Below are 25,549 nucleotides of genomic sequence, written 5' to 3' on the forward strand. Positions count from 1 at the left end.
TCTCCATCTCTCTGTGCCTCCAGGCAAACATATGCTGCTCTTCCCATCAGATTCCGGTGTGTTTGGGAGAGGAGGGATTGTTTAATGTTTATTAATCACCTGTCTGCGCTATAGGAAGAGAGAGAGGAGTTGGAGACACACTGGCTTGGTATTCACTATTCCAGCTGTAGAGAGGTTACATTTTTCCTGAATGTAGAGGTAAATTAGGATTGTAAGTGTTGTGACAGCTAGGTAATGAGTTTATTTACTATGTATTTAACAAACATAATGCTTAAATATACTGTGCGCGCAATACAAGCATAATATTTGGTACTTAAACTGGTGTTCCAAGTCTTTGGACATGACCCACATGTTACTGAGGTACATTACTTAAAATAGCAATAAACAAAAGCCCATATTATATGGCTTTTCACTTTCACTCATGGTTGACTATGCACGTACACAACACATACAGAGGCACACAGAAGCCAAGACAGACTGCAGAGTACACAGCCAGAAGGCTGTTCTCTTTATAGGGGACACAGAGGAAAGCACCACGAGGACAAAGATATCTCAACGGTGTGTCACGTTTTATTGGAACAAAAAGAGCAAAGGTCTAGGGTACAGAAGGAAAAATATGTGGGCATTAGGGGGTAAGCAGTGAGCTTAGGAACTTGGCGCCGGAGCAAGGAGCTTGGCGCCCACGGGCATAAGCTTCTCCAAGTCATGGATGCCTTCCGTGTCAATCAAACGGACGGTGAACGAGGGCAGGTTGAGGATGAAGCGCTTGTTCAGCTGGAGGAGACAGAGAGAGGAGAGTTAGATCACGAGTCTTTTCATGCCAATGCACGGAGCAGGACTACAATATAGGAGAAAACAAAGCTATGTTCCTGTTATAGGTGATATCAGTTCATTGAACAGTTCTCGCTAAATGTAGTTTTCCTAAATTAGAGACGTCTCAATTTGATCAATTCAAGTAACTTGCACCCGACTGCTGTGTGGGAAATGATTTAACTACAACGTGCATCACAACAATATCTCCAAACGTGATGAACTTTAAACCAACTAATGAGGTGGTGATGAAGCACACCGCCGTCATTCAGTTCGCTCTAAAACAGAGAGAGAGAGAGAAAAAAAAAAGCTCACCTCCTCAACGCACTTCTTCAGTAGGTCCACAGCTTCATCGCGAGTCAGATCTGAAGCACGAGAGAGATTCGAGAGCGAGAGACGGGAATAAAAAGAGAGCAATATGACTCACTGCACATCCCGATCAAGTTTAACTTCAATACAAGAACTCTTCAATCATTTACTATTTCAATTCTGTTAAGTGTTGAGAGAGCGCGAAGAACACAGCCAAAGGAACAGGGGAAACAGACAAGAGGTTAAGAACAGGAGGAGGCAGAAAGAGGAGATGGAGGGCAATAAAATAGAGGAATAGTAAAAAGACGGGATGGAGAAGGAGGGATCCCACCTGGTCTGTAGTAGCGGTCGAGGATAGACAGGGTGAGGTAGGCTCCGTAGCCGTGGGCAGCGAAGGGGGCCTTGGCCAGAGCAGACAGGTGATCCATGTAGTAGAGCCCTGGGCCGTCCGTCTCATCAAACCCAGCCAGCAACAGGTTCACATGGTACGGAGTCTGGCGAGAGAGGCATTGGTCAGCGAAGGTGTGGAACGCAATTGTGATTATTATCGCGACATTATGGTATTATCGCGATATGAAGACGTTATCGTGTGATGACAATGTTCTCACGACGGAGATGTAAGGAAGGACGATGAACTAAATGATCACACACACGATACAGTTCTTCGCCCACATCCGAACAAGGTCCAGTTTTCCATTCCTTCGTTATTACCGTCCAAGGCTGATGCTCCGACAGCGACCAATAGTCAGTACCATAGAGACTAATCGATTTCATATTGCACGCCAACGACTTCTCTCTATGGTCAGCACATTAAACTATCATTGCAATAAGCTGGGTGAAAGACACTCTGAAGCGGGAGCGTATGATTAAGACCGCAACAGAAGGCAAATAAAATGTTGTTTCTTTTCAGCTCGCTCAAACGTCGCCGCTCCTAAATATCGGCTGTGATTTGGAAATTAACAAAATAGGAGATTAAACAACAACAGTGGCACAAAAGTATGGGGAGGGGTGTGAAACTGCCGTGACATGGAGGGGGGTTAGGTGGTTTGGGTGTTGGAGAGGACGGGGGGACGGGGGGGGGGGGGGGTCATGGTGTCACCAGCAGTATGACATCTGCTGGGAGGTGGCACCCCCGCTGCTCCCTCCATCACCCCCCCCCCCCCCCCTTCCCGCCTTCACCCTGGAGTAACGCCAAGGCTCATTAAAAACTTCTGTAGTCTCTCTCTCCTTCCCTCTCCCTTAAATTACTTATTTTATCCTTCTAGCCACTCCGTTTCAATGAGCTCTTTTACACGCTCGCAATACTCCTCTTTCGCCATCCTCCCTCCTTGCTATAATCCCTCTAATCAGGACAAATTGAAGTTTCAGAAACCAGTCATGGTGTGAAACTAGTCATTCGACAATTGTAGAGTTTCCGTTTAAAAGGAGTCAAACCTACCGATGCTATGAAGTGAATGCTAAAAATCAGCAGCTAAGCGTTGCACATGAACCCAGTCCTAGAATAGAGAGAGAGACAGTGGATGTCTAATGTGACATCTCCTGAGCTGCAGTAACCTGCTGTAATCTGAACACCTGCCCCAAGTATCAATGTGTGTTAGACACTTCTACCAGGGGAAAGAAAGGCAGACTTGCCATGCTCCCTGTGGAGAGGGGTTGTGTGTGTCTCGCCAGGCCATGCCTGAACCCATTGGTGTGCCACGGAACACCCCAGTGGCATCACCCCCACCCACCCAAGCGACACCGGTCTCACAGGTTACAACGTAACAATACAGCGCAGGAGATGGCATCAAAATAACCCTTCCTCCCCGTGTCACCTCAGAGGGCACCAACAACCGGGCAGCAGGCTCGTTAAATCCTGCACCAGACCTCACGCCAAGTCACAAACACACAACGTATACATGTTCAAAAGAACCTCGTAAAACACACAGAGAGAGATGGTCTGTCATTCAACTAAAAGGATGTACGGATAGTTCTGGTGATGAAAGAAGTGAACCGTAGTAAATCAACCCAACCCTGCTCACTCTCCCTCCCTCCTCCCTCTCCATGCGCCGCTCCCTCTCTCCTCCCTCTCCGTGCGCCGCTCTCTCCTCCCTCTCCGTGCGCCGCTCCCTCCCTGCTCCCTCTCCGTGCCCTCCCTCCTCCCTCTCCGTGCGCCACGCCCTCCCTCCTCCCTCTCCGTGCCCTCCCTCACCGTGCCCTCCCTCCTCCCTCACCGTGCCCTACCTCCCTCACCGTGCGCCGCGCCCTACCTCCCTCACCGTGCCCTACCTCCCTCCCTCCCTCCCCGTGCGCCCTCCCTCCCTCCCCGTGCGCCCTCCCTCCCTCCCTCCCTCCCTCACCGTGCGCCGCGCCCTACCTACCTCCCTCCCTCACCGTGCGCCGCGCCCTACCTACCTACCTCCCTCCCTCACCGTGCGCCACGCCCTCCCTCCCTCCCCGTGCGCCGCGCCCTACCTACCTCCCTCCCTCCCCGTGCGCCGCGCCCTCCCTCCCTCCCTGTGCGCCGCGCCCTACCTCCCTCCCTCCCTCCCTCCCTGTGCGCCGCGCCCTACCTCCCTCCCTCCCTCCCTCACCGTGCGCCGCGCCCTACCTCCCTCCCTCCCTCACCGTGCGCCCTCCCTCCCTCCCTCACCGTGCGCCACCTCCCTCCCTCCCTCCCCGTGCGCCGCGCCCTCCCTCTCCGTGCGCCGCTCTCTCCTCCCTCTCCGTGCGCCGCTCCCTCCCTGCTCCCTCTCCGTGCCCTCCCTCCTCCCTCTCCGTGCGCCGCGCCCTCCCTCCTCCCTCTCCGTGCCCTCCCTCCTCGTGCCCTCCCTCCTCCCTCACCGTGCCCTACCTCCCTCCCTCCCTCACCGTGCGCCGCGCCCTCCCTCCCCGTGCGCCCTCCCTCCCTCCCCGTGCGCCCTCCCTCCCTCCCTCCCTCACCGTGCGCCGCGCCCTACCTACCTCCCTCCCTCCCTCACCGTGCGCCGCGCCCTACCTACCTACCTACCTCCCTCCCTCCGTCCGTCCCTCACCGTGAGCCACGCCCTCCCTCCCTCCCCGTGCGCCGCGCCCTACCTACCTCCCTCCCTCCCCGTGCGCCGCGCCCTCCCTCCCCCCTCCCTGTGCGCCCTACCTCCCTCCCTCCCTCACCGTGCGCCGCGCCCTACCTCCCTCCCTCACCGTGCGCCGCGCCCTCCCTCCCTCACCGTGCGCCACCTCCCTCCCTCCCTCACCGTGCGCCCTACCTACCTCCCTCCCTCACCGTGCGCCGCGCCCTACCTACCTACCTACCTCCCTCCCTCCGTCCCTCACCGTGAGCCACGCCCTCCCTCCCTCCCCGTGCGCCGCGCCCTACCTACCTCCCCGTGCGCCGCGCCCTCCCTCCCCCCCTGTGCGCCCTACCTCCCTCTCTCCCTCACCGTGCGCCGCGCCCTACCTCCCTCCCTCACCGTGCGCCACCTCCCTCCCTCCCTCCCTCACCGTGCGCCCTACCTACCTCCCTCCCTCACCGTGCGCCGCGCCCTACCTACCTCCCTCCCTCCGTCCCTCACCGTGAGCCACGCCCTCCCTCCCTCCCCGTGCGCCGCGCCCTACCTACCTCCCTCCCCGTGCGCCGCGCCCTCCCTCCCCCCCTGTGCGCCCTACCTCCCTACCTCCCTCCCTCCCTCACCGTGCGCCACCTCCCTCCCTCCCTCCCCGTGCGCCGCGCCCTCCCTCCCCGTGCGCCACCTCCCTCCCTCCCCGTGCGCCCGCCCTCCCTCCCTCCCCGTGCGACGCGCCCTCCCTCCCTCCCCGTGCGACGCGCCCTCCCTCCCTCCCCGTGCGCCGCGCCCTCCCTCCCTCTCCGTGCGCCGCGCCCTCCCTCCCTCTCCGTGCGCCGCGCCCTACCTCCCTCTCCGTGCGCCGCGCCCTACCTCCCTCCCTCACCGTGCGCCGCGCCCTACCTCCCTCCCTCACCGTGCGCCGCGCCCTACCTCCCTCCCTCACCGTGCGCCGCGCCCTCCCTCTCCGTGCGCCGCGCCCTCCCTCCCTCTCCGTGCGCCGCGCCCTCCCTCTCCGTGCGCCGCGCCCTCCCTCTCCGTGCGCCGCGCCCTCCCTCTCCGTGCGCCGCGCCCTCCCTCTCCGTGCGCCGCGCCCTACCTCACCGTGCGCCGCGCCCTACCTCCCTCCCTCCCCGTGCGCCGCGCCCTCCCTCTCCGTGCGCCGCGCCGTCCCTCTCCGTGCGCCGCGCCCTACCTCCCTCCCTCTCCGAGCGCCCTCCCTCCCCCCTCCGTGCGCCGCGCCCTCCCCCTCCGTGCGCCGCGCCCTCCCTCTCCGTGCGCCGCGCCCTACCTCCCTCCCTCTCCGAGCGCCCTCCCTCCCCCCTCTGTGCGCCGCGCCCTCCCCTCTCTCCGTGCGCCGCGCCCTCCCCTCTCTCCGTGCGCCGCGCCCTCCCCTCTCTCCGTGCGCCGCGCCCTCCCCTCTCTCCGTGCGCCGCGCCCTCCCCTCTCTCCGTGCGCCGCGCCCTCCCCTCTCTCCGTGCGCCGCGCCCTCCCCTCTCTCCGTGCGCCGCGCCCTCCCCTCTCTCCGTGCGCCGCGCCCTCCCCTCTCTCCGTGCGCCGCGCCCTCCCCTCTCTCCGTGCGCCGCGCCCTCCCCTCTCTCCGTGCGCCCTCCCCTCTCTCCGTGCGCCCTCCCCTCTCTCCGTGCGCCGCGCCCTCCCTCTCTCCCCCCCTCTCCGTGCGCCGCGCCCTCCCTCCCTCTCCCCCCCCCTTCCCGCGCGCAGCTCCCTCCCTCCCTCTCCGCACCCCCCCTCCCTCTCCGTGCTCCGCGCCCTCCCCCCCTTTCCGTGCACCGCGCCCTCCCCCTCTGTGCACCGTGCCCTCCCTCCCCCTCTGTGCACCGTGCCCTCCCTCCCCCTCTGTGCACCGTGCCCTCCCTCCCCCTCTGTGCACCGTGCCCTCCCTCCCCCTCTGTGCACCGTGCCCTCCCTCCCCCTCTGTGCACCGTGCCCTCCCTCCCCCTCTGTGCACCGTGCCCTCCCTCCCCCTCTGTGCACCGTGCCCTCCCTCCCCCTCTGTGCACCGTGCCCTCCCTCCCCCTCTGTGCACCGTGCCCTCCCTCCCCCTCTGTGCACCGTGCCCTCCCTCTCTGTGCACCGTGCCCTCCCTCCTCCCCCCTCTCTGTGCACCGTGTCCTTCCTCCCCCTCTCTTCCTCCCCGTGCCCCAGGACATGTTCTCTTTATTGGCATTTCTCCTCAATGTGCTGTATTAATTGTTCATCTGTGCTGGAACAGGGGAGTCGTGTGCAATATGGCACTAGTAATTATTTGTGCCCGTGCTGTACTAAAAAAAGAAAACCCCATATGTGACGCTAGCACCACAAACTGTTGCTGTGGACTTCTTGCTAAATCTTTAAATAAGCAAGAAGACTTACTTGTTCTTTTGGATACAACCCAAGAGGCGACATCTGACTGAGGTAATGGTTTACAAACCCTGTAAAAGACCACTGCCACTGAAATTTGCAGTCCAAATACTGTTTTGAAATACATAATGCAGCTAGTTTATTTCAGGTTTCTTCACAGTTGCTTGCCAGTGTTCTCCATCTTCCCTTCTCTCACACCATCTCTCTGAAGCTTGGCGCTTACTCCTGGGGTTATCAAGAGGCCCAGTTGTTGTTCTGGATCCCTGGTAGGTACCCAGTGCAAGATCACCCCCCCCCCCCCCCCCCCAATTCCAAGCTCCAACGCTACCACTTATCCCCCGAGGTTTCGAACCACAAGAGACATCCTCTTCGCTTAACAGCATAGCTCACCTCCATTCAGGTAGATAAGAGAGAAAAAAACATGAAATGCTCAGGAAGGAGTGGAAAACATGTTTATGTAACATATTTGCATGTCCATATATTCTGGGGTGGATGTGAATTGGGGAGCATAGCTAAAGGAAGGTGTGTGATGTCGACGAGAAATTGCTTTAACCAAAAAAAATCTCAATACTTTTGGGAACCCTGCGAGAACCTGCGTACGAAAATATAATATACATAAGCAAGGATATTTTCACCACAGGATAAAAATATATATGGTATTACTGCCTTTGGGCAAGCATGCATTTCTGAATATTTTGTAATGTTATCCAATATCTAAAGCACATATTGAACCAGCAGCAGCCTAACTAACACAGACGCTCGCTCGCACTCTCTTCTGTGCCGTGTTGACTTCTGGGTCTAGCTCAAAGCCCTCGGGACTGGCCCCCTCTCCCCCCTCCATATCCCACTCCCTTGGCTCCCACCTCCTTGTGTCCCACATTCCCTTCTCAGCCTCACTAATTGTTTTTTGTAATTATTTTCATCCTTCTGCTATTGTGACAGGCAGCGGCTGCACTCTTCTTAACATATTAACCTCGTCACAACCAGATGAGATTTAGAGGGACGGATACAAGGAGACTTGACTCCTGTGTTCCACACACACACACACACTTCACTCCAAGGAGTGGTAGGACAGGGACCCAGTGGGTTGCATTACGTTTCTGCCGCAGGTGTTGCGTACCGTTGAGACAAGAGCGACACTTATGCCAATTCACAACATATTGACAAATGTCTCTGGATCAGTCAAAATAGACTCGCTGCCCACATCTCAAACTGATATAGTAGAGGAACACAGAGACAAAACGGGTGGAACCATGTGTGCTACACAAGCACGTCACGAAAGCAGTCCTTTTTTCTTTTAAATAGTTGCTACACTGGAAGCGGGCCGACATGCCTGTGCCCAATTTTCATCTAAAAACATGCTCTGCAAAGGTTAAGTGTCCCTACACGGAGGCTCAGACTGAATTCCCACCTGAATGTGTGACAAAGGCTAAGCGGCAAAAGCACAGAGCAACTTAGTGGTAACATAGTAGGCTACACTGGAGAAAATACAAGCATGGGTCCACATTAAATAATGACATTGTCCCACGGTGTCACGGCTGTAGCTTTACAGCCGTGCACAATTACATAGGAGGAAATAGGGTAAGAGTACTTATCACTCATCTTTGGACTTACATTTTTTTTTTTTTTTAAACAAACGTTTCTTTCTCGCTGTTTAATGCTTCAACCAATTAATCTGGTTATATCCATAACACTTTTTATTCTAAACCAATCAGAGGTTTTATTATTAAGTTATTGACAGTTTTCAAAGCTCCAAAGCAAACTTAGGTGTTGAGGGGACCCTCAGCTAACATCTTCAGATATTTTTTTTGTACTTTCTCAGATAAGTGATCATACTTTATGTACAATTCATATGCGGATGATGCACATGGTAGCCTATTTCATGGGCATTAATACCTTTCTTGACAATTTAAAATATGGGTTTTTCATGCTAGCAGTCGTGACTGCATGTCACAGGTGGACTTAAAGGTTAAAGGACATAAAAAGCATTCCCTCTATTTATAATGGAAATGGAAATAATGGTGTCTAATCAAAAAGGCATATTTTGATCAATGGGTAAATAATATGTTAATTGTGTAGATACTCCTCTAAGAACACCAATGGTGCAAACTAGGGATGCACGATATATCGGTGAACATATCGGAATCGGGCGATATTAGCTAAAAATGCAAACATTGGTATCGGCCCGATGTCTAGTTTAACGGCGATGTTAAAAACCGATGTCAAAACTACCGTGCATACCTATATAATGTACGTAATGACGCCAAGTAAAATTTTGCGCTACAGGTGCAACATAGCATTCCTAACCTAGCCCACAATGTCTGCTGTGTGGATCAAGCAGTCAACAAGTTGAGCAGTCATTTGAAAGATTAAAACAATTTCAGAGAGACAACTCAAATGGGAAATCCCTTGACAGTCAACTGTTCTCTGTCGTCGGTGATGTTGGCTGGTCGAGCACCAGTACACTTCCAAGTGCGCTATTTTTCAGATGTTGCCCTACTGGGGTTACACAGTAATAGCGTCACTGCTATTAGCTTCACGACATACATACATATTATGGAAAGACGTTTGGGTCTTCACATGTAAAAAAAGATACAGTAGCACTGTCAAAGCTGTACAAAAAAAGTCAGCAAACAAGCAAACACTGGCCACGAACAAAGTGTTAACAATACCACGTTGGTAATAAAGCATAATTTGTTAGACCGCAACTTCTGGGGTAGCTAACTTTAGCTTGGTACTTAGTTAGCACCAATACAACCAGCCTGAAAACAATGACCAGTAGAACCTGCAGTCATTTTCATTATTCTTAGCAATGATTTACGAATCCTTGTGAGTAAGTATTAGCTAGGTTGCCACTTGTTGTTCGCCTATTGAAATTGAACTTCATTTCATGAAAATAAATAGCTAGCCAGCTACTTAACACTGTTGCCCAAAGCTACCGTTATAAGCAGCCAGCAAGCTTAATTTGGCTAGTGAAGCTCGACCTGACGGGGGTATGTGTTGTGAAGCTTACCACACTAAGGATTAGGCACAATAGTGGAATTTGCGGTTTGCCTTCAGAATAAAAGTATGTCATTGACAATTATGCAAAGGAATACAAGTAGTAGAATTGAACCATACTTTTATTTTGAAGGCTAACCGCAAAGTCCACTGTTGTGGCTAATCCTTATTGTGACTAGCTTCACATAGACGGGTCCGACCACTATTAATCAATTAAGAACTGTCTTATAAATCAGGGTTATTTTAGATGACACCTGAGTTTGAAGGTAGGCCTTGAAATACATCCACAGGTACACCTCTAATTGACTCAAATGATCAGAAGCTTCTAAAGCCAGGACATCATTTTCTGGACTTTTCCAAGCTGTTTAAAGGCAGTCAATTTAGTGTATGTAAACTTCTGACCCACTGGAATTGTGATACAGTGAATTATAAGTGAAATAATCTGTCTGCAAATACTTGTTGGGAAAATTACTTGTCATGCAAAGTAGATGTCCTAACAGACTTTGTTGGTTAACAAGACATTTGTGGAGTGGTTGAAAAGCGAGTTTAATGACTCCAACCTAAGTGTATGTAAGCTTCTGACTTCAACTGTATGTTGTGTGGACCTCCCACTTTGACTCGGGATAGCAGCCTAATAGCATGCAGTCTATTAGGCTGCAGGTTAATTAAGTTACGTTGAAATTCACAGCGTGGTGAAAGTGCATGATAATGAGCTTGATGCTCCTTACCAATAAATATCAAGGGTCTTATTCTGGTGACATGATGATCAATGCTTGGCTGTTTGACAAATTAAAATAATCTTGCTTTTATCCATAATAACCTTATGTAGGCTATCCTACACGCACTGTATCTGCGAGCTGTTGACTACAGCGCACATGTCAAAACCAGAGTAGGCACAGACTTGCTATATAGCACAACAGTTTGTGACAAAACCCTCGGAAGAATTGAAAATGCGATGGCAACACATTTAAAAAGTTGGAAAGTAATCCCCAAAGTATTCTTTTGTGCACTAAGTCATCACGCACAGCCTGTTATCCACAACAAGTCTGTTTTATGGAAACATCTCTGGTGGGAAAACGTGCATTTCGTTTTATGCAGACTTTAGAATATTTGCATAGAAATCTGTTGCCAATTGGATGGAATCTTCGCTAGTGTCTGATTTGTTAGGCAAATAATTACCCTGCTTCGAAGGTAGTCTGCAAGGTTCTTGCGTGTGAAGTTGGCTGCCGCTTTTGGACTGAGTTCATAACCTGAAAGACAAGAGAGTCAAACGAAAGGAATGTCCATTACAAGTCACCCGTAACCATGGAAACACCGTAATTCAAATCTAACATCTATATTTTAAATCAAGATTAGAAGCGTAGCGGTGCCATGAATAATAGGGCTACTAGGTCATCTTTAATTTGACACCAGAGAAACGAGAGAACTTACCGTTTCTCATTTTGTAGAGCTGAATATTCTTCTGGATGTACTCTGCAAACTGCACTGTGTCACCTGCCTCTCCCACACAAAGCAATAGAATCTTGTCACTCAGCTTGAACATCTTGTCTTGGTCTGAGGGCATAGACAAGGTGTTAGTTATTCAAATCACACACACCAGTTGATATGTTCAACATGATGCATGGAAATACTAAAGAAAAATAATACACCATTTTCCTAAAATGTGTTTGATAACAAATAGCTTTCAGATTTTTTGACAGAGGAAAATATTGCAAGTCATTTTGATAGTAATCTGGGCCTACTCGTGTGTGCACTCCTTGCCGAATTCCACTTTCACAATTCGAAGAATCAAACTACCTAGTTGGCTGGCTAACACACTAGCTAGCCTTTTTACCTATCTAACAAGTCTGTAACCCACCGTTTTGAGTTTGTAAACATGCAAGTTAACAAGCTAGGTAGACAGTCCAACGCGATTGTTCCCAACACATTTAGTCGCGTGAACAGTTAAAATCGTGCAAGATAGACAGATAGCTAGCGTTAGGTGAGAACTGAAAGCAGAGATACTGTTCTAACATTTATGCTGGAAACCACATCAGTTAGCTAAGAGCGTGTGCTTTTCCGATCTCGACTCATTAGCCAATGAGAAAGGAAGCTCACTAGTTAGCTAACTAACTATTTAGCTCATACAGCAGATGTTAGCTAGTTAGGCTAGAATGCTTAATTAACACAACCATTCTAACTAGTAAGTTAACATATGACTCAAAACGGAAATGTATGAGACAAATATGTTGGACCTTTTACTAACTTTAAACATTTTATGAATTAGTTCATGGCCAACAAAAGCCGGTTAAATAGCTAGTTGGCTAACTGCATACGAGCGATGTCATAGTCATAACGTTACCCTGTTTCATCTGAATGATGCTGTTGGCGGCAATATTATCAGCAGCAACCAGGACAAAGTCTTGTCCCTGAATCCCGATCAAATATTCCATACTGTAATTTATGGGTAACAATTTTAAAGAAGTTTGGCCTGAGCAACAACTCAAACTTGTTCGTACACTCAGATTACGCAGCAAAACTGTAATAATTGGCGCAAGATGTTGACGTCATGATATATGAAGCTTTTCCCCTTCTCATGTGACCCAGGTCTGGTGCCACTGAAAGCCAACTGCAAATCAGAGCCCTCTGCTGAAAATGATTAATGTACCACGGTCTATCTCTGGAATATACAGACTACTTTCTTTTAATTGAAGTGGGGTGTTTAATAGCCTAAAGCAAGATAAAAAAACAAAGACACATCAAAAAAATTTGAACACATTTTAGTAATTTAGCAGACGCTTTTATCCAGAGCGATTACAGGAGCCATTATGGTTAAGTGCCTTACTCAAGGGCACATCGACAAATGTTCCACCTAGTCAGCCAGGGATTTGAACCAGAGACCTTTCGGTTACTGGCCCAACGCTCTTAACCGGTAGGATGCTGCTAGGCTTAACACACACACACAAACACACACACACACACACACACACACACACACACACACACACACACACACACACACACACAGACTAAAAGCAAAATTCCCTTTTTGTAATGCATTTCTGGATTATGCAACACATATTTTTTATCATATGCTTTATATTTTTATTGAGTTTGAAATCAGTTTGCTCTGTTTTTCAAGCGGGATTGCTCTTTCAGTTTGTTCTTTCCAACCCTCCAAACCTCCCAACTCTGTAGCTTGTTGAAGGCAGGTTAGAAAATTATCAACAGTCAGGTTAGAAAGCCATAAACACACAATTTGCAAATGGATTTAAACTGTGTGCAGAAATCTCAGCATTACTCATCATTAGTTTTCTGTCTCTCTGGGCTCTGTAAACCTCCAGTTTGAGCTCTCTGAAATGCACCTTTTGTAACATTAGAAATTGCTATGCAGTTGCTCGAGCTCCGACTGTCAGGCACCCTTTGTAGGCTTGTGTATTTTTAACAAGTTATTCATATCTACTTGTCACAATGAGTGAGAGTTATAGATGTAGAGATGTGAGGAGTTTTTTTTGTGCACAAGCTACACTCAAACTGGGTGCTAGAGTTATTGATTTACAATTCTGATGTGTTTTGGCAGGCTGACTTTGGAAGCTGGATACTTTATACTCATTTTCATATTTCTCTCTCTCCTCTCCTATTTCACTCTCGGCAGTTGTCGCTGGTTCAGCTTGACTGCTTCGTTAGGGCTCATCATTTGCATTCAGATTAATTATCTAATTACCGACAAATGTCCGGCGGCCACCCCACACTCCGGCTCGTCAGCTCTGAGCCTGTAATTATTTTAATCATTTACTTTCATCTGGAGCGTTCCTGCCATACTCCTGTGTTTAGAGGCCATTCTTAATTACCCTGCCCAGACACTCTTCTCCTCTTTTTGTGAAAAAGAGGGGGAAGGAGGGAGAGAAGGAGAGAGAGAGACAGAGAGAGAGAGAGAGAGAGAGAGAGAGAGAGAGAGAGAGATAGGGAGAGCCCAGTGGGGACATGATCCAGGAGCACTGACAGCACAGAGGAAGCTCTCTCAGCTCTTCTGGTTGTTCATCCCCTTCTTCATACTCTCTCTTTCTTTATATCTCTACCCCCCTTTCTCTCTGCACATCCCCCCTTCCCAACTTCCTCCTCTCTTTCTTTCCTCTCCACATCCCCCCACCCCCCCACCACACACACACACACACACACACACTACTATCGCACCCCTTCCCCCCTATACTTCCTCCCTTTTCCCTTTATCGCAAGCACACACAGGAATCGCCCCTGGGCTTCAGTGCTCTGACTGCTAATACACTGACACACTCACAGAAAGCGAGAGGAGAGAGAGAGAGAGAGAGAGAGAGAGAGAGAAAGAGAGAGAGAGAGCGAGAGCGACTAGATCAGAGTGGGGCGCACACGCACACTGTTTATGGCACACATCACAATGCACACATCTTTCCACTATCTGCCCGGAAAATCTATACACCTCTCTGTCTCTCTATACTTTATTTAGACAGCCATCAGCCAGCCTGTTCCATCTCTCAGTCTGGTTCCTGCCCAACACATGAGAGATGGGTCAACTCCCCCGTGGCCACTCAGTAATGATGCTCTCACTGAACCCTTAAGCGAGATACACTCACCCTGACTGCTCTTGTTAAAGAAAAAAAGATACAAGCTGTGTAATTGGGCTCTTGAATATTTAAGTTAGCCCGGGATGAAAGTTTAATGAAAAGATGATTATCTACCAGTTTATCACACTATTTCATCTTTCATTTTATTCACTGGCTGCTGCAGCACTCACTGTCCGTTTTTGGCAGCGGTGGATACAGCAGAGGCTCACGGGTTGAAACCGCACGAGCCAGCAAGTAGAATATTAGGAATTATATTAGTGAACAGAGCAGATGTATTTAAAAAAATATATGTATCTTCACAAACCACTAAATCGAACCTTCTAACACACAGACACAAACACACACACTTGTGTTTGATCATACATGTTGCTGTCATTTAGTCTTATTGTTTGTATCTATAGGGGGAATTAATCATTTTTTGTTGCCAGAAATGGTGTGAAAAGCAGACAATGTTGTGCTTTGACAGACATAGCATTTTAGCCAAACCCCAGTGGGATACGCGACGGAGTTTGGGAGGATTATGTATGGGCCCAACTTGCCCTAAGGGGAGAGCTGCTGGAATGGGACATGGTTTGAACGACAGAGATTAGCAATCAATGTGCATGGTGCAAACAATTTGAGGGAATATCCTACACGGGCTAAAGCCCCCCGTTTCAATTTACAAAAAAATATGCTTGTCTTTTTCTAAACACTAAAAATATTAAGAAACAGCCTGGAAAATGAGGTTGTGGCTGTGCAGGCTGTGAGGCTCAAGCATTTTGACATGGTTCAATTTACAGAGATAAGATTCTTGACCTTCACACACAGACTTTCCTTTGTGAATGTAGACAACATCAGCATAGATTTGTGCGCTATCCTAATTGACTGAGTAGGCAAGACTGTAACCTGTTTTATTTGATAAGTTACTGCAAAATTGCATGACCAATTTCACACTAACCAACAGACTGGCCTATGGTGTGGTGGATCATGATTTAGAAATATGGGGCTTGAATAGAAGTGTCGAGGGAATAGACAAGAGTTATTGTGTTAAGACTTTGTTTAACCTTGCCTTCTTAGATTTTGGCATTCAATTATACGTTCTGAAGAAATGCGAGGTCGATATCAGTGGCACCGTTTATCGGTTTAATCCACAATTTCACGGTGCTGAGGCGGGATGGGATGTCACCGTTTAGCGGTCCCTTTCGTCTGCAAACCGGGAGAGGGACGTCGAGGGAAACTGGGCACGAGAGACCACTTCATCTCAAGGGGGTGAAAAAGAGCAAGTTAAATGGAAGTGACAATCTCTGAAAAAATTCCTGCTGGCAGCTGCGCGCATTCGACATAGTCAGCTCCCCTATATGGTCGCCGACCGCACGACCCCCGTGTCTGGCACACGCACCTGCCGCTCCCAGAAGCGCTTTCACCAACAGCCACATAATCCATGGGCGTGTCGCGGAGGGGCTTCTCTCAATGTGCTCTTGTGAAACCCCCTTATGCGTGAAAAAGCCCCCTTTCTCTCTCTATTGTCCGACACAGTTTTATGGGACAACATTGGGCATTATGAGGTTTCGGGATTTACATGGGACTCTATAGAAGGGTATAATCCTTTCAAGCAGAGAACGAATACAAGTTTTAACCCGCTGTTTTCATATTTATTAGCTGGTTAAAGCAACCGAGGCAGCTGAACCTTATACCCCAGACCCCACCAACAGGCTCTCAAGACCCCCACATTCAGAAAGTCCCGGCGAACCCCCAGAGGACCCCTCAGACTTGGACAAGCAGGCAGGCAAATGATCAGTGATACAGGTCTTCAGAAGGCCTACTATTCCCACAACCATGATAGCAAATTGAAATATAGGCCTATAGACGCACTGTATAGGCATAGGCTAACTTGGTGTGGTCATATTCAGGGATCATCATTTCATGTCAGCCAACAGGTTTCTTAAATCTCATCAATTAAGATAGGCCTACAATGACCTGCATTAACAAGATGATGACGCATTAGTCAGGATGAATTATGTCTTAATTGAATTAGTCAATTTTATGTCCAAAATAAAACAAAAACAAATACAGGCCTCTATGAATCCATGAGGATATATCTCAATAAACCCTCTGGATTGTGGTTTACTTTATGGAGAATAGTATCATTATTAGGCCTAACCTACATTTCAATAATAACTTTACATTGCGTTGGACCTCGAAACATTTTCAACATCATATTAAAATGACATTAAAAAAATATGTGGATGAATGAATTGTCATGTGACGCAAAGAGCACTTCCCATTTGTTTATATAAGGACATATCTTGCCCATCCCTGACTCTCCTTGGCATTTATAAAGCACTCCATCAACACTTTTGTTAAGGCTCTGTGCACAATTTCTATCCTCACAGCACTGTAAAGGTTGTGATGATATAGCCTACTTGTGCTTTCTGTTGTAACGCTACAGCCCTCCAGTTGTACCGAAGGTAGTTTGAGCATTTGCTAACCATTTCCAATTCAGGCAATTCAGGAAATGGTTTGAAATTCCGTTCATGAATTAAAATGTGCCTGGTATTTCTATGAGGATATTTTCCATTCATTAATTTAATTCTAATTCACTGCTGTGGATACTGATATAAAAAATTAAATGATTCAAAGCCTGGCTGGAAATGAACCAATAAAATAAATACTTTTTTTTATAAAAAAAAAAGAAGAACATAACTCACAAAAACCCCACACAATTTCATACTCAAGAAGGCCACATATACTGTCTGAGTGGCTCATGGCAAATATTAGTTCATTTTCAATTTGTTATGTAGATCATTGGTAAAAAGTGAAGAGATACTTAACTACATCTATCTATCTATCCTGCTGTATGTTTGCTCTTTCTCTTTTGGCGACAGGTCTTTCTATCCAGTTCATCATACACAGGCCGCAGGCCGCAGCCCCCCTTGCCCCCCCAATCCCCCACCACCCCCTTTCTGTCAAAGCTGATTGTTTCCACGCCAACAGAGTGCTGGGGGCAAGCACACTGTCACACTACATCAGGCAGAGGGAAGACAGGGAGAGAAAGAAGAGAGGGGAGAGAGAGAGTCTGCTCTATGGACTCATCAGACAACACTGGGTAGTACGGGCCTCTATGTCCAACTCACAAAATACGGGCTGAACTGAAGCTACTTCATTGGATCATGCAGAAGATAGCCCCCTTGTGTTCTTAACACGCAATTGGATTTAAAAAAATGTAAGTGACAAAAGGAGCTATATGATGAAGAGTCGCCCTCTGCTGGACTAAAATATAGTTCTTATTTCACTCCGCTTTATAGGCCAACTGCAGGATACTGTGTCATGGTGGGTTCAGCTTGTTGTCATTGTCGTGTGAAAAAGACATGACCGAGTGATGGGAAAGAAAACACGTCAACAATAGGCAAATCATTGAAAATGACCATCATGCGTTATGGCACCATTACGCATGGGATGGACTAGCCTGACCTGGACTATGATGATCAATTCATGATTTTCAGAAATACAGGGGTTAGGCTAAATGAAGGCAATATCATTGATATAAAATATAGCCTAATTCATGAGAATAGTTGGCGTTTTAGGCAGAACACCACTGCTATCGAAATCCAAGTTATGCCCGAATGCGCGCAAATTTGCCAGATACAATGGCCACAACAGTCTGAAACGTAAATTCCATACATTCAATTGTTGGAGTGTATGTAATGAGTAGGTGGATCGTTATTTCGCGAATATCGCAGGGTCACACATACTTGGAAACACTTGACACCGACTTGGATGACACCAGGCACAGCTGTGTGCACCTCTCTCTCCTCCGCAATAATTTGGGAGAAAAGTTAGCAACGCAGTTTGAGGCGTTATCTTCGCTCGTTTTAAGCAGTTCTGCTCAAGGAGAGAGACGGTGGCGCGTCCCGCAGCTCTCCCGTGCGTGTGCTTCTCCCCGGGCGGGGTGCTCTTTCGCCTGTGCCGCTGTTCGCGCCCAGCAGGACCTCCATCACACATGCCTCGTGTCCCGCCGTGTGGCGAACCTATTATACAGTGTCGCTGAGACGAAGATATGTGTTCAGGGTGAGGTCACAGTGTTTAACGTTAGACACAGCGCAGAATCCCAAATTGAGATACAATGTGCATCCAATAACACTTTTTTTCTCCTTACAGAAACAAAGGAGACATTTGCTTGAATTGGCCCTTTGTGGAGTTGAGGCCAATAGCTAACAAGACATAATAACAACTCAATCCCATCTAATTGTATAGGCTAACTTCACTGCCTGCCTAACTACATCATGGGGATTTTATGTTCTCAATGTTTTGTTTCTCTGCGATTTTTGGAAACGGTATTTGTTCACAGGCAGGACAATGACAGAACAAACGTGTTATCCCAGCCGCTTCCGTTTTTGATGCCCTAAATACACACATCTTAAAATCCAATAAACAACAGATAAATATGTTAATTCTCTCACATGTTCACTGTCATGCCTGCGTCCAGGAGAGGCGATAAGCTTTAGAACATAAGCCTGAGCGCCCGGAGTTCGGAGGTATAACCGAGGATTATCCCAAACTTGCCCCGGGGTTTGGCTCATATTGCGGGACTAGACCGGAGGCTGCTCACCCGGCCGGATAGGACCGCCTGGCCCCGGGGCGCAAACTGACAGATTCCCCGGGGGACCGTAACCTGCAGAACCAGCTCAACTCAGACCGCAGATTAGTTGGCGAAGGCTGGTATCTCTGGAAGCACTCACACAGACACACACAGCACTGCTACACGTTCCCTGCCCGCAGCGACGAGAGACGCAGTAACCATGCCTATAAAGAGTGATGCTTGGTCTTCACAGGGCTATCACACCACCAACAGAACACAGTCATGATGAGGCGATACAAACGAACTTTGTGCTGCTGATAAATATAATATTGTACTGAAAGGTCATGGACCAGTGGCTGCAATGTATATATTTCAACAATGAATACAAAGATTCTTTAACTGTTCTATTAGTGCTTTATGTATAAAATAGAGCACACAGCCATGCACTCTCCATAGACAAACATTAGCAGTAGAATGGTCTTACTGAAGAGCTCAGTGACTTTCAACGTGGCACCGTCATAGGATGCCAACTTTCCAACCTTTCCTCAAATTTCTGCCCTGCTAGAGCTGCCCCAGTCAACTTCAAGTGATGTTATTGTGAATTGGAAATGTGTAGGAGCAACAACGGCTCAGCCGTGAAGTGGTAGGCCACACAAACTCACTGAACGGGATTAACGAATGCTGGAGCACGTAGCCTAAAAATCGTCTGTCCTCGGTTGCAACACACACTACCGAGTTCTAAACTGCCTCTGGAAGCCACACCAGCACAATAACTGTTCGTCAGGAGCTTAATGAAATAGGTTTCCATGGCCGAGCAGCTGCACACAAGCCTAAGATCGACATGTACAATGCCAAGCGTCAGCTGGAGTGGTGTAAAGTGCACCGCCATTGGACTCTGGAGCAGAGGAAATGTGTTCTCTATACTTTTGTGATGTAGTGTATGTTAAATAAACGGCCTATAGCTTAGATTTAGCATGTGTTCAATATAAACTATCTGACATAGCCTACTTGTTCTCATATGCTGCTAATCCACACTTTTCTTTGTATGCTGACCTAACATTGATGTGGGGTTTATACTGTGCGAAGAGTGCAAATAGACTAGTAAAATCCCAACAACATTCTAACCTTATAAATGATCAACTATCGATACACAAATAACTCTAAAACAATTGTATTATGCCACTGGAGAAGAAACATTTCACCTCATATGTTGTACTTTGAATATTTTTTGGCATATCACAGTTATAGAAACAAATAAAATAGCAGTCTACACGTATATAGAACATTTTAAGATACAAGCATTTATTAAACTCTTAAACTCTCATATAATATTTTATATATTTCAATAGATTGGCGGAATTAGGGTGAAAAAAGATATCCTGGCTCTCAAGAAGAAAGGTGACATGGATATGTTTGGAAAGTGACACAGGGTAGCACGCCAATAAATAAAAAACAAACTGCATTATCCACTTATTAAAACACCACAACAGAGTAAAATCTCAGAGGAGGCTTGGAGATTGTCTAGTTCAGGGAAAGTTAAGCCTGGGACAAAATAAGCAAAATTAACCATCGCCAATGGCAACAATGCCTTTGTATTCCCCTTCAAAGATTGTCCTGCCTCTGCTAGTGACCACTTCCTGTTATGGCCTCCACTCTTCCTTCTTGCTCTACGATTGGCTGGCGGTGGCAGTTGCAGTGGTGCCAGCACCCATGCGCAGCAGCTCCTTCCTGTGGTCGAGGATGACGTCAAAGCTGGACTGGAGGCGGTTCTGCTGCTCCTGGACGCGGCCCTGCAGGGTGCGAACCCAGCGGATCAGAGCCAGCCTGCGGTACATGGTGAGCTGGACCTGGTGCTTCTCCATCTCCTGGGCCTTGAAGCGCTCGCGGTCCCTCAGGGTCCACACGGCGTCCTCCAGCTCAGGCAGCTCACCGCAGTCCGTGTCCGAGTCCGACAACGTTCCCCCATCAAGCAGGCTGTTCCCCAGTCTGCCCCACCCCCCCATCCCAGCCCCCTCGCCTCCACTCTCCATATTGAGAGAGGACAGGCTGCCGCTGGACCTGAACTCAAACTCTGAGTCGCTGTTGCCCCATTCCTCTGAATCCTCCACTTCCACCTCCTCCTCTTCCACCACCACTCCCTGTTTCATGCTGCCTCCCCTCAGCTCTTGTTTCTCCTTCTCGTCATTGCTCATCCTCCCCATCTCCTCCTGCATCTTGCCCTCCTCTGCGCCGTCGGGGGCGACTCTTCTGTACCCATTGTCTCCACTCTCAATCTCAGGCAGGGGATCCAGGGGGCTCCAGCAGGGAAGGCGGGAGAGTGGAGACAGGGGCCCCGGACCGTAGTGGTTGGAAGAGGATGAGGGAGGGTGGGGCTGGTCACGATCCAACAAGCCCAGGTTACAAGGACGTACCTGGTTTCGGTTCTCGTCCCCTCCCATCATGATGTCAACGTCTTGACCCAGGAAGTTGAAGTTGCCGTCCTTCTTGACTTGTTTCCTGTTGCCCTCCTGAGACTGGCTGTTGTTGCTGAGTATCCGCAGTGAGGAGGAGCCGCCTCCCTGGCCTTCGTACTGGGGATTCACGGGTCGGTTCTGGTGAAGCATTTTCATTTGCTGAAACTCACTTCTTGACCGAGAATCAATTCTTCTTGACCCTTGACTGAGATTCACTGTTTAGAAAAGGAGAGATAAAAAATATATTTTATTTGTTACATGTTACAAGCCCTTAACCAACAAAGAATAGTTATCAAATGTAAATAAAATGTAAAAAATGTAATAAAATAACGAGGGGGTACCGGTACCGAGTCAATGTGCGGGGTACGAATTAGTCAAGGTAATTCGTACATGTAGGTAGGGGTAATGTGACTATGCATAGATAATAAACAGCGGGTAGCAGCAGTGTAAAAACAAAGGGTGGGTGGCGGTGGGGAGGGGGGGGGGGTCAGTAAAAATAGTCCGGGTGGCCATTTGATTAATTGTTCAGCAGACTTATGGCTTGGGGGTAGAAGCTGTTAAGGAGCTCTTTGGACCTAGACCTGGCGCTCCGGTACCGCTTGCCGTGTGGTTGCAGAGAGAACATTCTATGACTTGGGTGACTGGAGTCTTTGACAATTTTTGGGGCCTTCCTCTGACACCGCCTAGTATATAGGTCCTGGATGGCAGGAAACTTGGCCCCAGTGATGTACAAACTACCCTCTGCAGCGCCTTACGGTCAGATGCCGAGCAGTTGCCATACCAGGCAGTGATGCAACAGGTCAGGATGCTCTCAATGGTGCGGCTGTAGAACTTTTTGAGGATCTGGGGACCCATGCCAAATCTTTTTATTCTCCTGAGGAAAGGTGTTGTCATGCCCTCTTCCCGACTGTCTTGATATGTTTGGACCATGATAGTTTGTTGATGATGTGGACACAAAGGAACTTGAAACTCTCAATCCTATCCACTAGACCCCCGTCAATGTTAATTGGGGCCTGTTCGGCCCTCCTTTTCCTGTAGTCCACAATCATCTCCTTTGTCTTGTTCACATTGAGGGAGAGGTTGTTGTCCTGTCACCACAATGCCAGTTCTCTGACCTCCTCCCTGTAGGCTGTCTCATCAGTGTCAGTGATCAGGCCTACCACTGTTGTGTCGTCAGCAAACTTAATGATGGTGTTGGAGTCATGCTTGGCAACAGTCATGGGTGAACAGGGAGTACAGGAGGGGACTGAGCACGCACCCCTGAGAGGCCCCAGCGTTGAGGATCAGCGTGGCAGATGTGTGTTGCCTTCCCTTACAACCTGAGCGCTGCCCGTCAGGAAGTCCAGGTTCCAGTTGCAGAGTGAGGTGTTTAGTCCCAGGGTCCTTAGCTTAGTGATGAGCTTTGTGGGCACTATGGTGTTGAATGCTGAGCTGTAGTCAATGAATAGCATTCTCATATAGGTGTTCCTTTAATCCAGGTGTGAAAGGGCCGTGTGGCGTGCGATTAAGATTGCGTCATGTCTAGGGTTTCCAGGATGATGGTATTGACGTGAGTCATAACCAGCCTTTCGAAGCACTTTATAACTACAGACGTGAGTGCTACAGGGCGATAGTCATTTAGGCAGGTTAACTTCAGTTTCTTGGGCACAGGGACTATGGTGGTCTGCTTGAAACATGTAGGTATTACAGACTCGGTCAGGGAGTTGTTTCAAGGCTAATCCCTGAGTTAGCCTACATTTTTAGATAAATCTGCATGCTATAATTTGATAACTCCCGCCTCGTTTCCTGATTCAGTCCTGTATGCTGCTGAATAACTCACAATATGTTTTAGATTTGCCTAATACTAGTTAATCTTCTAGCCATCACTCCTATTCCTTATTTTTCTAATATGGTAAAAAGGAGCTGCTCAGTGCGTCCAATTGCACTCCACTTATATTACCATCAAATATTTACATGTCTCCTCTGAATGGAAATTTCTCTAATCCTGACTTCGGGGTCCTGTCACTCATTCTCCGCTCTGTCCCATGATGCGCAGGCACGTTGTGCTGAAGGACAGCAACTAACGTTCCGCTGAAGGACAGCAACTAACGTTTCAGGGTCGTGCGCACCTATGTAAATATTGACGCTCGATTAGTGAGCATTAAGTTATCAAGTAAAATCGACATTTAGGTGATGGGATATATGTTCATCTATGTTTTCTATTCGTTTGTGGTTCCTGCAATAGCCCAACAATAAAACGCATTTCCATCCTTTTTTAGCTTATGTTAAACTACACAGCATAAACGCTGTCAACTACGGGATGCACCATTAGTCTAATGCGTTTGTTTGTTCTCAATACACCACCTGCTTTGAAGCTACACAGCATAATGCTTGAACATTCATTTTTATTAATTCGTTCTGAAATAGATTTGAAATGTTATGAACGAACGACGATGCTCGATGAAAGCATCTATTATAGACTATTATAGGCTATAGATCTCACGACAATATAGCGTCGAGGTGTAATATTATCCTACATAGACCACATAATATGGTTTGAGAAAAACATGTGGTAAAAAACGCGGTTTTATGAAGTTAATATAAAGATGAATGAATCTCCACTGTGCGTTACGTAATAGCATAGCCCTATAGCAGCAGCACTATCAGCTCACCCCATATCCGAGTTCTCCTCTCTCGGCCGTAGCGATAACCTCTATCCCACTCATACAAAACAACCTTACCATTCCTTATTTCATTCACCGGTTACATAATAATTCTGATTGACAAATGTGTGAATTGATTCATAGGAGGGCCTTGTCTTACCGTTTGGTAGACAAGTGCTTCGTAGAGGAACTAGATTCGGCGCCCTCCGTATTTCACCATCGGTCCACCCTCCTATGTAACGTTAATGCTTATCAGTGACTAACCTCCGCTCTATCCAGAATCTCTATCCATCCCATCCACTCTCTCTAGCGCTCTGATAGAATGGACTGCTAGCCTACCCAATGACTCACTTCTTAAACTGGGCAGGGAAGGTAGAAGGGAAACTTCAGAAAGATGTGAGCAGAAAGAGTGCTGCAGAAATGACATTGGAATGTCTCATCTTACCCTTGTTTTTTAAAGGGTTTATCCTTGTTTTTTAAAGGGAAGGTACGACCAGAAAAGTATATGCCACAAACGAACAATTGTTTATAGGCTACTCAAATGTTACTTACAATAAATGCTCACACTGTTGTCTGTCTCACTTGACTGCTATTTGTTGCATTGTGTCGCTTTAAACTGACGACTGTGTATATGTCGGTATTAGATCATAGAGAACGCCTGTGTTGAGTGTGAGTGTGTTTTCGGGTGGGAGGTATGGTACATCAGACAGACTTTGCAAGTATACTCCCTCCCCATTCCCTGACATGCAGTCGCTGGCGGCAGAAGAGCGAAAGTCCCCCTCGCCCCCCCCTTCACCCCATCTCCCCCTCAAACCTTTTCCACTTCAACAACATCCCCATTCAAGTGTAGCACCTCCAGGCTGTCCCCCTCCTCCCCATCGTTCAATAGTAGCCTAAGCACATGAAAAATACATCAAACACATCGGCCGCCCGCGGCCTCGTCACATGCAAAATCATCTCTATCTTCCAAAACTGAACACAGAACCGTGGAGCAGGACACCGATATAGAGAAACAGATAGCTACAAGGCCGGAAAATAGAAACATTGCGAGGCATACAAAAAGAAACAATGAGAGCGCGTGCTGCGGTGTATGTGAACCAAATGTTCAGACGCATGGTCATCCGCGAGGTCCCTTGGGGCGGTAAATAAATATTGTGTTTCGGTTACAGAGCAACCGAGGAAACTCATAACCACCCATCTCACACGCCAGCATTTAATAAAAAGAGCATGACTTACCTAGCGAATAAGACCTTGTTAGATTTTTACACAGCCCCAAGTAATGACCCACTTCCCTCAGTTCAGCTTCATCTTCAGCAACACCAGTCCTTACTGTGACAGTGGCCGAGGGGAGCGACCAATGGCTATACTGTCAGCTCACAACACCACAATGCAAAACGGCAGATACTGTACAGAGAACTAGAGTTGAGAGGACCTCCAGCTTTCTCTTCTCTAACAGAGATAGTCAAAATCGACCAAGACACGCCACATAAAACGAACCCCCTTACATTTAGTTAGATGTTCCACCCCTTGGAATGCATCACGAAGAGTGAAAGAGTGCATATTTCTGGTCAATTATTCTAGCCTCTTCTTGGTTGGAAGTAAAATAAAACGGCTTTGTCCTCTAGATATTGTGGTCGGTCAGGCCCGATTAATATAATTCACATAACCTTCCCCGTCTTTCAAATGTTATGATTGAATAAACAAAACCAGGATTAAGTCTCAGCCTAAAGCTAAGAGGGTATATATGGGGTTCACTCCAGCCCCTGTGCCTGCTCCTAATGGTGTGTAATGAGCTTTCCTGCAGCCCCTAACC

At 48.1% G+C, this 25,549-nt stretch overlaps 2 protein-coding genes across 3 annotated transcripts; both read right to left on the reverse strand.

Moving 5' to 3' along the window:
* Positions 1-550: 550 nt before the first annotated feature.
* On the reverse strand, positions 551-11,963 carry psmb2 (proteasome 20S subunit beta 2). The gene is made up of 6 exons (XM_021562048.3): positions 11,845-11,963; positions 10,935-11,057; positions 10,683-10,753; positions 1,451-1,613; positions 1,126-1,175; positions 551-774 (listed from the first exon to the last, which is right to left on the reverse strand). The coding sequence occupies exons 1-6, from the start codon at positions 11,933-11,935 to the stop codon at positions 646-648; spliced, it is 627 nt and encodes a 208-aa protein (XP_021417723.1). The 5' UTR covers positions 11,936-11,963; the 3' UTR covers positions 551-645.
* A 7,958-nt stretch (positions 11,964-19,921) lies between these two features.
* On the reverse strand, positions 19,922-25,206 carry c19h1orf216 (chromosome 19 C1orf216 homolog). 2 transcript variants are annotated; one of them, XM_021562017.3, is made up of 2 exons: positions 24,973-25,206; positions 19,922-21,309 (listed from the first exon to the last, which is right to left on the reverse strand). In XM_021562017.3, the coding sequence occupies exon 2, from the start codon at positions 21,248-21,250 to the stop codon at positions 20,309-20,311; it is 942 nt and encodes a 313-aa protein (XP_021417692.1). In that variant the 5' UTR covers positions 21,251-21,309; positions 24,973-25,206; the 3' UTR covers positions 19,922-20,308. The 2 variants fall into 2 exon arrangements, with proteins under 2 accessions (XP_021417692.1, XP_021417691.1); XM_021562016.3 differs by lacking the exon at positions 24,973-25,206 and adding an exon at positions 23,897-24,158.
* Positions 25,207-25,549: the final 343 nt, after the last annotated feature.

Source organism: Oncorhynchus mykiss, chromosome 30 (assembly GCF_057628025.1).
Source record: "Oncorhynchus mykiss isolate SJ-2025 chromosome 30, ASM5762802v1, whole genome shotgun sequence".
NCBI classification, from domain to species: domain Eukaryota; kingdom Metazoa; phylum Chordata; class Actinopteri; order Salmoniformes; family Salmonidae; genus Oncorhynchus; species Oncorhynchus mykiss.

Bases quoted from the DNA above. Each gene is read 5' to 3' on its own strand.
- psmb2 (XM_021562048.3), bottom strand. From the start codon at position 11,935: ATGGAATATTTGATCGGGATTCAGGGACAAGACTTTGTCCTGGTTGCT. The intron at 1,614-10,682 runs GTAATTATTTGC...CTCTCTCGCCAG, and splicing joins CAGACTACCTTCGAAGCAGG to ACTCCGTACCATGTGAACCT. The intron at 1,176-1,450 runs GTGGGATCCCTC...CTCGTGCTTCAG, and splicing joins CGACCGCTACTACAGACCAG to ATCTGACTCGCGATGAAGCT.
- c19h1orf216 (XM_021562017.3), bottom strand. From the start codon at position 21,250: ATGAAAATGCTTCACCAGAACCGACCCGTGAATCCCCAGTACGAAGGC.